The sequence below is a fragment of the Belonocnema kinseyi genome, chromosome 9, assembly GCF_010883055.1.
Source record: "Belonocnema kinseyi isolate 2016_QV_RU_SX_M_011 chromosome 9, B_treatae_v1, whole genome shotgun sequence".
NCBI lineage: Eukaryota > Metazoa > Arthropoda > Insecta > Hymenoptera > Cynipidae > Belonocnema > Belonocnema kinseyi.
Window position 1 is genome coordinate 83709919 of NC_046665.1, and position 13826 is coordinate 83723744.

General features: G+C 30.1%; 2 protein-coding genes across 2 annotated transcripts in view; one reads left to right on the plus strand and one right to left on the minus strand.

Annotated features, from left to right (window-relative positions):
- The window catches only part of LOC117179948 (bcl-2-related ovarian killer protein-like), a 6397-nt gene extending 1396 nt beyond the window's left edge, over positions 1-5001 (plus strand). The window contains exons 2-4 of the mRNA XM_033372183.1: positions 2137-2583; positions 4635-4765; positions 4896-5001. Coding sequence (XP_033228074.1) covers positions 2137-2583; positions 4635-4760 — 573 coding nt within the window. The 3' untranslated portion in view covers positions 4761-4765; positions 4896-5001. The remainder of the gene's footprint in view (positions 1-2136; positions 2584-4634; positions 4766-4895) is intronic.
- The window catches only part of LOC117179946 (intraflagellar transport protein 80 homolog), a 30292-nt gene continuing 21161 nt past the window's right edge, over positions 4696-13826 (minus strand). The window contains exons 10-16 of the mRNA XM_033372182.1: positions 11276-11473; positions 9770-9920; positions 7409-7580; positions 5520-5642; positions 5304-5443; positions 5074-5218; positions 4696-4985 (exon numbers count right to left, since the gene is read on the minus strand). Coding sequence (XP_033228073.1) covers positions 4902-4985; positions 5074-5218; positions 5304-5443; positions 5520-5642; positions 7409-7580; positions 9770-9920; positions 11276-11473 — 1013 coding nt within the window. The 3' untranslated portion in view covers positions 4696-4901. The remainder of the gene's footprint in view (positions 4986-5073; positions 5219-5303; positions 5444-5519; positions 5643-7408; positions 7581-9769; positions 9921-11275; positions 11474-13826) is intronic.

Sequence of the window (13826 nt, forward strand, 5' to 3'; positions counted from 1 at the left end):
GAATATAAAATATTCTCGTATTTCGAGAAAGCGGGGTATCAGCTAAACTAAGAGAACCACTTTGTTGGTTCAATACTAACTTGTAGCCTTTGAAGAAAGAGTAATTTCGTGGTATAGTCCATTTTTCATTGGGCTTCTAAAGATTATAGGCGAATTTTTTGTGAAATCAATGGTGGTCGAGTTCGTGGAAGGGAATTCTTTAAACCCTATTTATTATTCATTAAATATGTATTTAGCAGTGAAGTTTGCCTGGAGTGATGGGGATTGAATAACTAAGTAGGAAAAAATTACAAAATTACAAAATTGTTTGTGACTACTGCAAAAACTAACTATATCTAAATAGTAGTAAATTTATACTTCGGAAACATAGAATGAAGTTTTTCATCCAAATAATACTGTATTTTGCATTTTAATAGCTATTTCCTGGGGTATCTCATATTATGAGAATAGTTTGACGAGTTTGGAAAAAGCACTTTTTTACATTTTTTGTATTTTCAGCATAAACAAATTTTTAATACAAAATTTTATTTGAACTCTTTATGACAAACTAAATTTCCTTTAAAGTGACCTGTCTTACTTTTAAATTCAGTACATAGAATTCCGACAATCACGCCAAACAGAGTTGGTGTCTCATATTTGGGTACTCTCCTCTATATATATATATTTTTTTTTTCTAAAAGTTTTAAAGTTGTCTAAGAAAATTTCGAAGATTTAGAAGCAATTAGAAAAAAATCACAATTTTAGGAGTAATTCGAATCATTTTAAAAGATTTTTGAAAATTCATCTCTTTTGGTAGAAATTAAATGTTTTTTTGTTAAGAAAAAATGTAATCTTGTAAATGTAAATGTAAAATAAAATGTAAATGTAATTGTAAATCTTGTAAAATGTAATGTAATGTAATGTAATCTTTAGATGAAAATTCATCTGTTTTGGTAAAAACGTAATCTTCGGTGGTTAACAATGCAAATAAAAATTAATTTATTTTTGGTGAAGATTCAACTATTTTCATAAAAATCCAACATTTTGGTTGCATTCAACTGTTTTTAATTTAAAATTAAAATCTTTTCTGTTTAAAATATCAATAATTATGCATTAAATTGTTCGTTGATAATTAATTCGTCTTGTTGAAGATAAACTATTTTGTTAAAATTTGGATTTTTCACATCTGAAATGTTCCAAAATCTTTTTGTATTATCTAAAAAGTCTTAGGAAAAATATTTTTGTGTAACTTAAAAAACAAATAACCAATAAACTTAAAAAATAAATAGGTTTTTAAAATTCCCCGTAATCGAAAAACTACACGAACGCGATTGATCATGCTTCCCAGGGGGAAAAAATCATTTGAATAGAAAATATTCGAATCGAAGAGTAATTTAGGAATGCCGATTCAAGCGAATTGCTGGCTATCGGTTTGTGAAATTTTGAATCGGTCTGATAAAGTTAATTATTTAAATAGGTCACCATATGGGATATTTACCGGCTGAGTTTCTCTTATTTCAGACAACCCTGCCCGTAAATGTCGTTTCGATTAAATAAACTGAAATATAATTCAACGAGATTTGCCTTCATCAGCGGAACTGTATGGTAGCCGATTGAAATGCTGTGAGCCGGTATTCTTAAATTCTCGGATTCAAAGAAATTTCAAATTTCCATTCAATCGATTCTTTTTTCTGGGTAAGTAGTATACCTAGGAGAGTATGGGTACACGTTTCTATTCCGAGATAAGCGACATTAAACCAGCGACTAGTCATTGACCGAAAGACGATAATTGTTCGTGTCCCTGCTAAGATATCACAAGCTGGTGGCCGATAGTAATCTTATACCCAGTATGAACCTACAGCACCGACCGATGACGTTTCCTACTTTATCGACTGATGTTAAGACATGATTTCATATTATCATCCGTCGGTATTGAAGGTGCCTGTTAGGTATTCGATTAATTTCGATCAGGAATGGATATGCCTCACCGATTAATGGATTCCTAGCACGAACACGAACCAATAACATCTGCCGATAAATAACCAGTCGCTGGTTTATCGTGATTCAGCTTAAAACAGAACCTAGCCCTAGTAATCTCCTAGGTATACTACCTAAGTAGTAAATAGTAATAAACATATATGAACTCTTTGTTTACAGGGATCATCGCTTTGTGCCCAGTACATTCGAAATAGATTGAAGAGATCTGGAATTTTCCATCGGAAGTTGGGGCTCAAACGGATGAGAAGTTCGACCCTTCTCCCAGACCTTGCAGTCGTCAGTGAAGTCTCTCCAGTTCTCATTGCAATTGGAACTGAGCTGGAAAAAGTGAATCCAAACCTCTATGTCAGAATCGGAAGACAAACTGGATGTGGTTCCTTTTCCGATCAAACTGTCGCAGTTACCATGACCCACGTTTCCCGGGAAATAATACGCCACGGGGAAATCACATGGAGCAAAATTATTTCCATTTATGCGGTCGCTGGAGGAATTGCTGTTGATTGTGTTCGTCAGGGAAAACCAGAATATCTTCTCGTCATCCAAAAGGCTCTAGCTAGTGTGCTAGAACAAGATCTAGCCATCTGGATTCAAACCAACGGTGGATGGGTAAATAACAATTAAACTCAACTCTCAATATAAGACTGGTTTCGGGCATAGCTTGCATTCGCCTTGATCCTAAATCGAGGAAATTCAAACGTAAGGAGGCAGGGAAGAGTGAACTATTCCTGTTAGATTTGGACGTATGACTTTCTTTCGGCTCCGCATATTCATCACGAAACTGCGGAGACCATCAGTTCTTGGAATATCGTAAACAGGGGGAGGGGCTTTTATCGGGAAATGAGTGTATTATACACACGTTTTATACGTTTACAAAATTACTTTTGAACAAAAAACCGAATTTTCAGCAAATATATTAAATTTTCACAAAAAAAAAAATTATTTTCAACTGAAATGACGAATTTTCTATCAAAAAATGAATTTTCAACAAAGCAGCCTAATTTCCAAATGAGCAGTTGAATTTTCAACCAAAAAATTGAATTATGAACTGAAAAATGTCAATTTTCAAGCAAAAGTAGAATATTTACATTTCCGGTTAAAAACTTGACTTTGAACCGAAAACGAAAAAAAAAACGAAATTTAAAAACAATGGTTAAACTTTCAATCAGAGATGAACTTTGAAGTGAAATGATGAAACATCAATTTTTAAAAATAAATTTTTAAGAAAGGAGTTTAGCTTTCAATGAAGTAGTTGAAATTTTCTACAAGAACATGAATTAATTTAAAATAAAAAGCAGTTGAATTCAACAAAAATGCGAATTTTCAACAGAATAGTTGAATCCTTAACCAACACAGAATAATTTTCAAACAGTTAAATATTTTAACAGAAAATGGATTTTTAGCCAAAAATGTAAAACTTCAATTTTTATTTGAAAGAATTTATTTGTAACCAAAAATAAAATGTATTTTCAAGAAAACAGTTAAGTTTTCAAACCAAAAAAGGAGAGATGAATCGCCAATCAAAAAATTATTTTTTAAACGAAGTACAGTGAAACTCTTCTATAGCCGCGCAGCACCTGTTACACCGACATGCGGCTCAGCGTCAATTCTCGGAAAGGCTATAGAAGGGAGGACTATTGAAGATTTTCACTGTGCGTTTTCAAGTAAATAATTTAAGTTATACATTAATTTTTCAACTAAGTACATGAATTTTCAACAAAAACAAAAAAGAAAACGATTTTTCAATAAAATAGTTAACTTTTCAAGAAAACAGATAAATCTTTTACTAAAAAAATTATAACAAATTAGTTTAACCTTCAACCAAGTAAATGATGCTTCAACCAAAAATATGAAAAAAAAGTTTTGAGCAAATTGTTGGATTCTCAAGCTGCCAACACGAATTTCCAGCAAAAGAGTTAAATTGTATACAAAAATTATTTAATTTTCCACTAAAAAATATGCATTTTCAATCTACGTGTAATAGTTAGATTTTTAGTTATAAAAATAAATTTTCAACGAAATAATAAATTATAATAATACTTTAACCAAAAAAAAATTTTGTCTAACAAAGTAGTTCGACTTTCAATCAACTGTATGAATTTCCAACCAAAAAAGATGAGTTTTCAACAGAATAATTTAATGCTCAACTAAATATTTACATTATTAACGAAAAATATCAATGTGGAGCAGTTAAACTTTAAGTTATAAAAATTAAACTCTTTTCAATTTCAATGTTTTTGGCTGCAAATTGTAAATTTAAATGCTAAAAATATGGATTTTTTGCAAAAACACTTTAATTTTCAAACTAAAAATAGTAGAATTTTCAAACAAAAAGAATTAATAAACAAAAGATTAATAGTTTTAATAAACATTGAGGTTCATTTTTAATATTATTAAAATATTGGTTTACAGAAAACTGAAAATTATCTTTAAAAATAAAGTTAATTTTACACTGTACGTTTTTTTAAATACAAAATTGTAGACCCACCCTCTCTCTTTAAAAAATAGAAAAAATAAAAAACTTATATACAGCTGGGAAGTTTAAAAAAAACTACTCAGTTAAAAAAATGGAATGAACCAACAATTTACTAATTAAATTCTAAATCCTACCAAAGTTTGGAAAAAAAATTTGTTATTAAAAATTTGATATCTTTTTTCAGAGTGCTTTGGTATCCCGATATAGATCGTCCACAAAAACTCCCGAATGGAATACCAAAAAACTGGCTCTGTTCGTTGCTGTGATCACACCAATCGTTTTTATTTTAGCGATAGTTATCAGACTGTGATTGAAGTAAGCTCGAAGTTAGATTAAAATTAATTATATTTTTGTAAATTATCTTAAGTGGAACACTTAAAATCCAAGTAGGAAGTAACAACACATTGCATCTATTTAATTATTTAAACTATTTATTTATTTATAGTTGTTTTTAAGCGGAAGAAGATGATTTGTCGACTGATGCACTATTTCCCTTCTCACTCTCTTCGTTTTCTCTAACTTTTCTGCTGCTCTCCTAAATAAAAAAAAAATATTATATTAATAAAATATTAGGAGCGAAAGTCTCTAGTTTCTGAATTCGAAAAGTATTCTGAGAAAAAAACCTTAGAATTTGTTCTTGAGATGTTAGATAACAAGGCGAGGTAACTTTGATTCGTTTCTTCTTTATTGATGATTTGAAGATAGTTTTTGCGTGCAGCTAAAACTTCCTCCAGCTGTTTTTTATGTTTGATCGCAAGCTCTAGTGCCCTGTTATTATTAAATAATTTATTGTATTGATAAATTTACTTAACAATAAATATTTAAGTTATATATTTCGACGCCTCCGATTTACCTGTTCCAATTATAAACTTGAATATTGATTTGAATCGCTTCACTGACTAGACCATTTTGAAGCAAAATTCCCTCGGCAGCTAATAAATCGCCTGCAAGTAAAGCTGTTTCTGCTAAAATTTCCGCTTTTGTCGGTAGTTTCTGAAATTAAAGGAAACAGTTCTGCTTCTATTTTTTTCTACTTTGATATATGTGTAAACATTTTTTTGTGTTTTACCTTAATATGCCGAATATATTCTACTTTATCGAATCTACCAATAGCAGCACAAGCTTCTTCTGCGACTGTCAATTCTTTATTGTCTATCGCAATAACTGCCATACAAGTCCACAATATTTCATTCTGTGAAGAAATGTAATAATAATATGTACTATTTTTGTAAATATTAACCAGGTTTGCTACAAAATCGCAATTTCAAAATTCCCTGACTTCTCATTGAGCGATTTTTCATTTTTCCTGACACTTATAAATTTTTCTTCTAGATATAAAATTACCCTGCCACCTATGATAAAAATAATGTTAAAAAAAGTTTGTTTTTAAATTTATTTAAATTTATTCAGTTGACAGTCGAAAAATGCTTTAAAACAGGAGAAATAGGGCGATTTTTTTACGAAAATAGGGGCATAATAGGAGAAAACATAAACAAAATAATATTTTTAGAAGAGAGTTGAATTGTTGGCCAAGAAATTTTCTATAAAAAAGATGAATTTGCAATCAAAAAGGACTATTTTATCCAAAATAACGAATTTTCTTGAAACAGATTACTTTCTCGCAAAAAACTTACAAAGATAAATTTTCAACCGAATATTCGAATTTTCAAACAAAGAAGATTAAATTTCAACCAAAAAAGTTACATTTTTAACAAAATAGTTGAATTTTTAAATAAAAAAGACGACTTTTTTAGCAGAAATCGAATCATATTTTTAGGAGATAGTTGAATCTTAAACCAGGAACTTTTCTAACAAAAAAGATGAATGTTTTGTCCAAAAAGACAAATTTCCAATAAAACAGTTAAATTTGTGCCCAAAGAGATTATTTTTGGACAACATTTTTCATTTTTAAATCGAATAGTTGAATTTTCAATTTACAAAGACAGTTTTTCAACCCAATGGTAGAACTTTCAACCAAAGTCAACTAAAAACGATCAATTTTTAAACAAAAATGGAAGATGTAGTTAAATTTTGAGTTACAAAAATTAACTCTCAAGGAAAAAAACGAATTTTTAATAAAATAGTCAAATCTCCCATCAAATTAATTTTAGTTAGTTGATTAATACAATTTTCAACAACAAAATTGAAATTTTTCCCAGAAAAGTTACTTTTAAACAAAATAGTTGAATTTTCAGGCCAAAAAGTCGAATATATTGGGAAGATAGTTGAATTTATAATCCAAAAGGACAAATTGTATTCACAAAAAAAAAGAGTTTCTTCTTCCAATCAGAAATTTTTCATTTAAAAGAAAAAAAACAAGAAATGTGTTGAATTTTTAAGCCAGAAAGGCGAATTCTCTACAAAACAGTCAAATCTTCAATCAATAAAATTATTTTTCCAAATTTAGTATAACCCTACAGTCTGCACCAAGAAGTTGAATTTTTCTCCAAAAATATTATATGAAATTAAAAAATAATATTAAATTTCAACTAAAAACAGTAACATTTTTAACCAAATGGTTGAATCTTCTACCGAAAAATTCAAATTTTTAGAAGACAGTTGAATTCTAACCAAAGAACTTTCCTACCAAAAAGTTAAATTTTCAATCGAAAATGACGAATTTTTTATTTAAAAAGACAAATTTTCAATAAAACAGATTAATGTTTGTCCAAAAAGATGACTTTTCAACAAAATAGTTGAATTCTTGCCCAAAATGACTACTTTTGCTACAATATAATTAAATTTTCAACAGAATGGTCAAATTTTTAGACAAAAAGATTAAACTTCAACCAAAAAAGTTTCATTTATAACCATAAATAGTTGAATCTTCAATAAAAAATGTCGAATTTTGTAGATGACTGTTAAATTTTCATCCAAGAACTTTCCTCATTGTGTTCTACTCATTCACTTTGCATTTCCTTATTTTCAATTCTAGATACTTTTTAAAATGATTAATACCTGTGCGATTCGGCAAAGGGAAAGAGCTTCCGACCAGCGATTTTGCAAAATATGTCTATACAAACTCGTGAAGAAAGTATAAAAAGAAGAAACGACTAAAGCTCCATCGCCGCGTCTTACGGTAACCATTCCATTTTGAACCCTCACTATGCTTGGCTGCTTTCCATACTCGCTGAAAGATATGAAAACATTTTTATTAAAAGCACGTCACAAAAATGATGTTAGTTTTGCTGATTCTTGATCATCTTTATGGAAAAACGAGAAAAAACATATCTTGGCCTCGGTTTGAACCGGGAGCTCTGTCTATCGATAGATCATTTCCTTCGGTTTAATGTCAGTTATAATATCTTCAAATTAGAGGAAAAATCTCACAGGTATCCACATTACCCTATGCAACTACCAGAATTTATTATGAATTTCAATTTTTTCAACCTCTTTCTCTATCTTTTGTAAAAAGGTAGAACGGAATTTATGTTAACAGAGATAGGAAAAGATTGACATGAATAGATGAAGGATAGGATGAGATAGAGAAGAGAAGATTGAAAAAGATAGATGTGAATTTAGATAGAAAAAGATTGACGTTGGTAGAAGTTTGATACGATGAGATAGAGAAAAAGAGATTGAAAAGGACATATTTGCAATCTAGATTGACAGAAATAGAAAAATATTGACATGACTAGATAAATGATAGGATGAGATAGAGAAGTAAGGATTGAAAAAGATAAATGTGAATTAAGATTGGCAAACATTTATGAAAAGAAAGAAGTTAGATAAAAGATAGGATAAAACAGAGAAGAGGGAATTGTAAAATATAGACGGAAATATAGATTGATAGCTGGATAGTAAAAGCTTGATGTATACTGATCAAGGATAGGGTCAGATAGAGAAGAGAGGATTGAAAGAGATAGACCTTAAATTTAAATTGCCAAAGGGATCCAAAAAAGACGTTGATAGATATGGTTGAGGGTGAGATAGACAAGTGGAGATTAAAAAGGTAGAACGGTGTTTATATTAACAGAGATAGGAAAATATTGACATGAATAGATAAAGGATAGGATGAGATAGAGAAGATTGAAAAATACAGATGTGAATTTAGGTTGACAAAGAGATAGACAAATATAGAAATTGGTAGATGTAGGGTACGATGAGATACAGAAGAGGAGTTTAAAAAAGATAGATGGGAATTTAGATTAATAGATAGATAGAAAAAGATTGACATAAATAGACGAATGACAAGATGAGATAGAAAAGAGGATATTAAAAAAAGGTCAACGTGAATTTAGATTTAAAAATAGATAAAAACAAAGATAGAGGTTGATAGATTAATGATATGATGAGATAGGGAGGAGGAGCTAGAAAAGGATACACTAGAATTTAGATTGACAGATTGTGAAAAAGATTGGCATAACTAGATGAAGGATGGGATGAGATAGAGAAGAGGATTTTGAAAAATATAGATTGAAATTTAGATTGACGGAGATAATAAGATTGACATAAATAGATGAAAGACAGGATGAGATAGAGAAGAGGGTAGTGAAAAATAGAAATGAATTAGGATTGAAAAATAGATAAAAAGGGATAAACATGGATAGATATATGATACGATGAGATATTGATGTGGATAGACAAAAGATAGGATAAGACAGAAAAGGAAGGATTGAAAAAGATAGACGGAAATGTAGATTGACAGGCAGATAGTAAATATTGACATGGATAGATGAAGAAAAGACGTAGGATAGTATGAGATAAAGAAAAGAAGATTAAGAAAGAGATACAGGAATTGAGTTTAACAGAGAGATAGAAAAAGATTGAAGTGTGTAGATAAAGGATAGGATGAGATTGAAATGACGGTATTAAAAAGATAAACGCGAATTTAAATTGACAATGATATCAAATGGGATACATTTTCTTTATCTCTTTCTATCATAAGGATTTAAAATTATTCTAAAAGATACGATCTCTATGTTTTTACTTCCAGCAGGCATAGTCTGTCTAGGCAGTAGTATAATTGTTTAAAGCGCTGATTCATGAATAGACCGAGATAGATTTTTTACTATTTTCTCCATAAACATAAAAAAATATTGTAAAGTAATACAGTGAAATTCTTCTTTAGCGCCGATTTTGGGGCTGACAGTGGGTGGGAACTAACTCATTATAGCCCGCTCCGCTTTTGTTTGTTCATGTTTGAGGGCTTGCCTAAGTGACAACTGCAGACCCCACACACCCCGTGCAGCTCCTGTTACACCTACCTGCGGCGCGGCATCGATTCTCGGAAGGGCTATAAAAGGGAGGGCTATTGAAAGGTTTCACTGTAATTTATATTAGTAATTGGATTGGAATTAAATTTGATAACTAGCCTACCTGTTTTCTTTGTCAATCCTCGTTTTTCTAATTGCTTTTCGATCGCTATAATGAACACAATTAGGGCAGAGCCAAACAGATAAAGTTGCGTCCAGCATCGCAGCTAAAACGTTTGCATCGGTTGCCCAGCAGACACTTTGAGCCATAACAGCTGCAGAAAGAAAAATCATAAACTATTTACACAAAATAGTTGAATTTTTAAGTAGAAAAAAATGTAATCCATTTAAATGTTGAACAAAAAAGTTCATTTTTTACAAATGGAGAGGACTTTTTTTTACCAAAGATATGAATTTTCTACCACACGATTCATTTTTAGTCAAATATGTGAATTTTCTACCCAAAAAGACCAATTTTAAACAAAATACATGCATTTTCTACGAAACAGTTAAATTTTAAAATTATCAACGATAAATTTCCTACAAGAAATGGAATAGTTAAAATTTTAGATACAAAAATTAATTTTAAAAAAAGGCAAAGTATGTTACATTTTCAAACAAAACGGTGCATCATTAAAAAAATTATTTTTAACAAGGTAATGCAATTTTAACCAAGTAATTTTATTTTACATCAAAAAGTTAATTTTCTACCAAAAACTTAATTTTAAACCAAATGGTTAAATTTGTTAAAATGTAGTTAAATTTTAACTAAATAGTTAAATATTTTACAAAAATGGTTTAATTTTTAATAAAAAATATGATTTCTGAACAAATTATTTCGAATTTCAAAGAAGTATAAAGTTCGTTTTTAATCAAATTCCACACCAAATATACAATAAAACACTTTTCAAGCATAAACATTATTTTAAAACCAAAAGTAGTTGGAGTTTTTTATCAGGTTCTATTAATTCAATTTATAGTTAGGGAAAAAACTAGACTAAAGTTAGCTAAGTTCGTAACGTTACTTCCACTGACCTCGCCTCCCCCCTTTTTTATCACCATCCGTAGTTTTTTGTGTGACCCCCACGCCCCTCAAATTGATAACGTAATTTTTTCTTAACTTTTCAGCCAAAGAGGTGAATCTCTAAAAAAAATTAATTTTCAACAAAGTATTTAAACTTTCGAATAAGTAGTTGAACTTTCAACTAAAAAAATTAATTTTCAAGTACATAGTTTAATTTTCAACCAAAAAGATTCATTTTCCACCAAGAAGATTAATGTTTTACCAAGTTACATTTTTATAAAATATATAATTTTCCTACCAAATACACTCAACTTCCTATATAAGACTCCCCGGTTTACGATATTTATAAAACTGATGACCTGCGCAGTTTCGAAATGAGAGGAGCTGCGGGGCCGAAAGAGAGGTTGTGCTCAGTCAAGGGTGACACAGAAATAGTTCATGCGGCCCTGTGTGTTTACGCTTGGATTTCCCCGATTTAAGATCAAGGCCAATACAACCCATGCTTGAAACCGGGCTTATATCGGGAATTGAGTACTTGAAATTTTAAAAAAATTTTCAACATAATAGTAAACAAATAATAATGAATAATAATAATCAATAGTTTACCGATTTTACAAACGCGTCCAAACCCAGTGGATCTTACAGAAACAAGATACAAATCCCTGTTGGCATCGATAACTGCTAACTGGCGATTATTAGTTCCTCCGGCGTGATTCAAAGCAAGTTGTATTACACTTTCAAGATGCGTGTATGACTGAAGTTCCGTTATTGGTTTTGCGTGTGAAACATCCAGAACGTGCAGCACTAAAAAAAATTAAATAAATTATTGTCAAACAGAACAATTAATTGCAAAAACATAATCTAATTACCCATGTAGAAAATGATCGGGCAGACTTTCGTCTAGAAAGGGCATTGTCTAGACGGTCTAACCTAGATGGTCTTTTCGGGCCCTAATTGGGTGCTGTCTAGATCGTCAGGACCAACAAAATTTTCTAAGTGTTTCATTCAAATATTTTTTGAAGACTTCCAAAAATAGCCAGGGTGTTTAAAAGTATCAAAAATGAAAAATGAACTCTGGAAAAATTTTTTCCCCTGAAAATGAATTCAGTCTTTTCGGGCCATAATCAGGTGCTGGCTAGCCCGCCAGGAACATTTCTAAATGTCTCATTCAAATATTTTTTGTACATTTCCAAAAAGAGCCAGGGTATTTAAAAGTATCAATAATGAAAAATGATCTGAAAAAATAATTTTTTTCCTCATCATCTGGTAACCTTTTCGAGCCAAAGTTGGATGCTGAATGTTTTATCAGGACCGAAAATTTGTCTAGCTTTGGATCCAGGGAGCTTAAAACTATAAAAGAATTAAAAATATACATTAAAAACTAAGAATTAATTTCATTATGAAGACTGTCTTTGAAATAATCTTTAACGTCAACCAACTAAAATAGATTTTCGTAAGACCGACTGATTTTCACTGGATTAGCTCGTTGAGACTAGAGCTTGAACATACAAAAACTTTTCACTCATACTCAGCGCCATAATAGCGTCCTAACAGCGCCCGATCATCTTCTTCACGAGTAAAATTTAAAACAAGCTTGCTACTGTAATTAATTCGTAATGTTGAAGTTTGAAGCCACAGAAAATAATTTTCTACAAAACAGTCGACTTTTAATTTCCAAGCCAAACTATTGATTTTTAAAGCCAAAAAAAGTAATTTTCTACAAAAAATTAATTTAAAAAATGATGTATCAACAAAAAAATGTTAACAAAGTAGTTAAACTCTCAACCATATAGTTGCATTTTCAATTGAAAAGGCTCAATTCTCACGAAAACATTTAAATTGTTAGTTACCAAATTCATTGATATCAAAATAAAATTAATTTTTAACAAAATAGTTTCAACCAAATAGTTACATTTAAGGTTAAAAAAAATTATTTTCAAAGAAAAATGAGATATGTATAAATATAATAATTAATTTTTCAATCGAAGAAATGGATTATCGACTAAAGTGGCAAATCATCACCAAACAAATTAATTGTTAATAAAGTAATTTCACTTTTTACTAAGTATTTGAATTTTCAAATAAAAAGATGAATTCTCCACTAAAAATATAAAGTTGATGTTTCAATCACAAAATATTTTTGTTTTAACTCAAGAGCATTCAAATGCAATAGAAAAAGACAAATTGAGCTGCCGGATCGAATAAGAGCGCACACATTTTTCGGTTCGAACGGGGTACGCTATCTTAGTTTTCATAATTTGTTTGGAACATTAATTTTTGGAAATTCAATTACTGTAAGAAATTTGCTTCAATTCAATAAAAAAATATTTTCAGAATTTTTATTTTTTTCCAACCAGGGTTCATTTGCGCTCGCGCCGAAAATATCTATGTGCCCTTATTCGATCCGGCAGCTCAATTGTTGACAATAAGATGAATTTCCTGTAAAATAATTCAATTTTTCAAGCCATTATGTAATAATTACAAATTCAGTTAAAAAACTTAATTTTTAACTAACAAAACATATTTTAAACTCAAAGAATTAATTTTTAACTAAAATGTTTTAAACCAAATAAAATACTTCAATTTTTAATCAAACAGGTGAATTTCAAAACAAGAAGATTCTATTTTTATCAAAAAAGAACATTTTTAAGAAAAATGGAAAAGTTAAAGGGCCTAGGGGGGTGACCATGCAAAAGTTGTTCCCACACGTATCAATTGCATATTACCACTATAAATGGTCATCCGTGTGACATAACATTTCGCCTAAGGATAACTCAGAAATTTTATTTTTAATGGAGTTATGGAGGGGGGAAGTAAAATAAAAAAGTCATTTTTCTCGAAAACTACTAAACCGGTGATGATGATCGAAATATATGTTATGGTCACCCATTACACTAGTTAGAAAAAAATGAAATTTTTAAAAATAAAAAATAGGGGTAAAAAATGTTTTAAAAAGTTCCAACTTTTTTTTGAGGTTGTGCTTTAGTGATACTTCTCTATTTTTTTTTAGGAAAAAAATATTGCCTACTTCAACATATATTTTAACCAAACTTTTCATATAGTCCGGGAGCTGGGTATGTTCCCGTATGCATTCAAGAGGCAAAAGGTAAAAACTAGTTAATCTTATGTATTTTGACCCGCTGAATCCAATGGTACC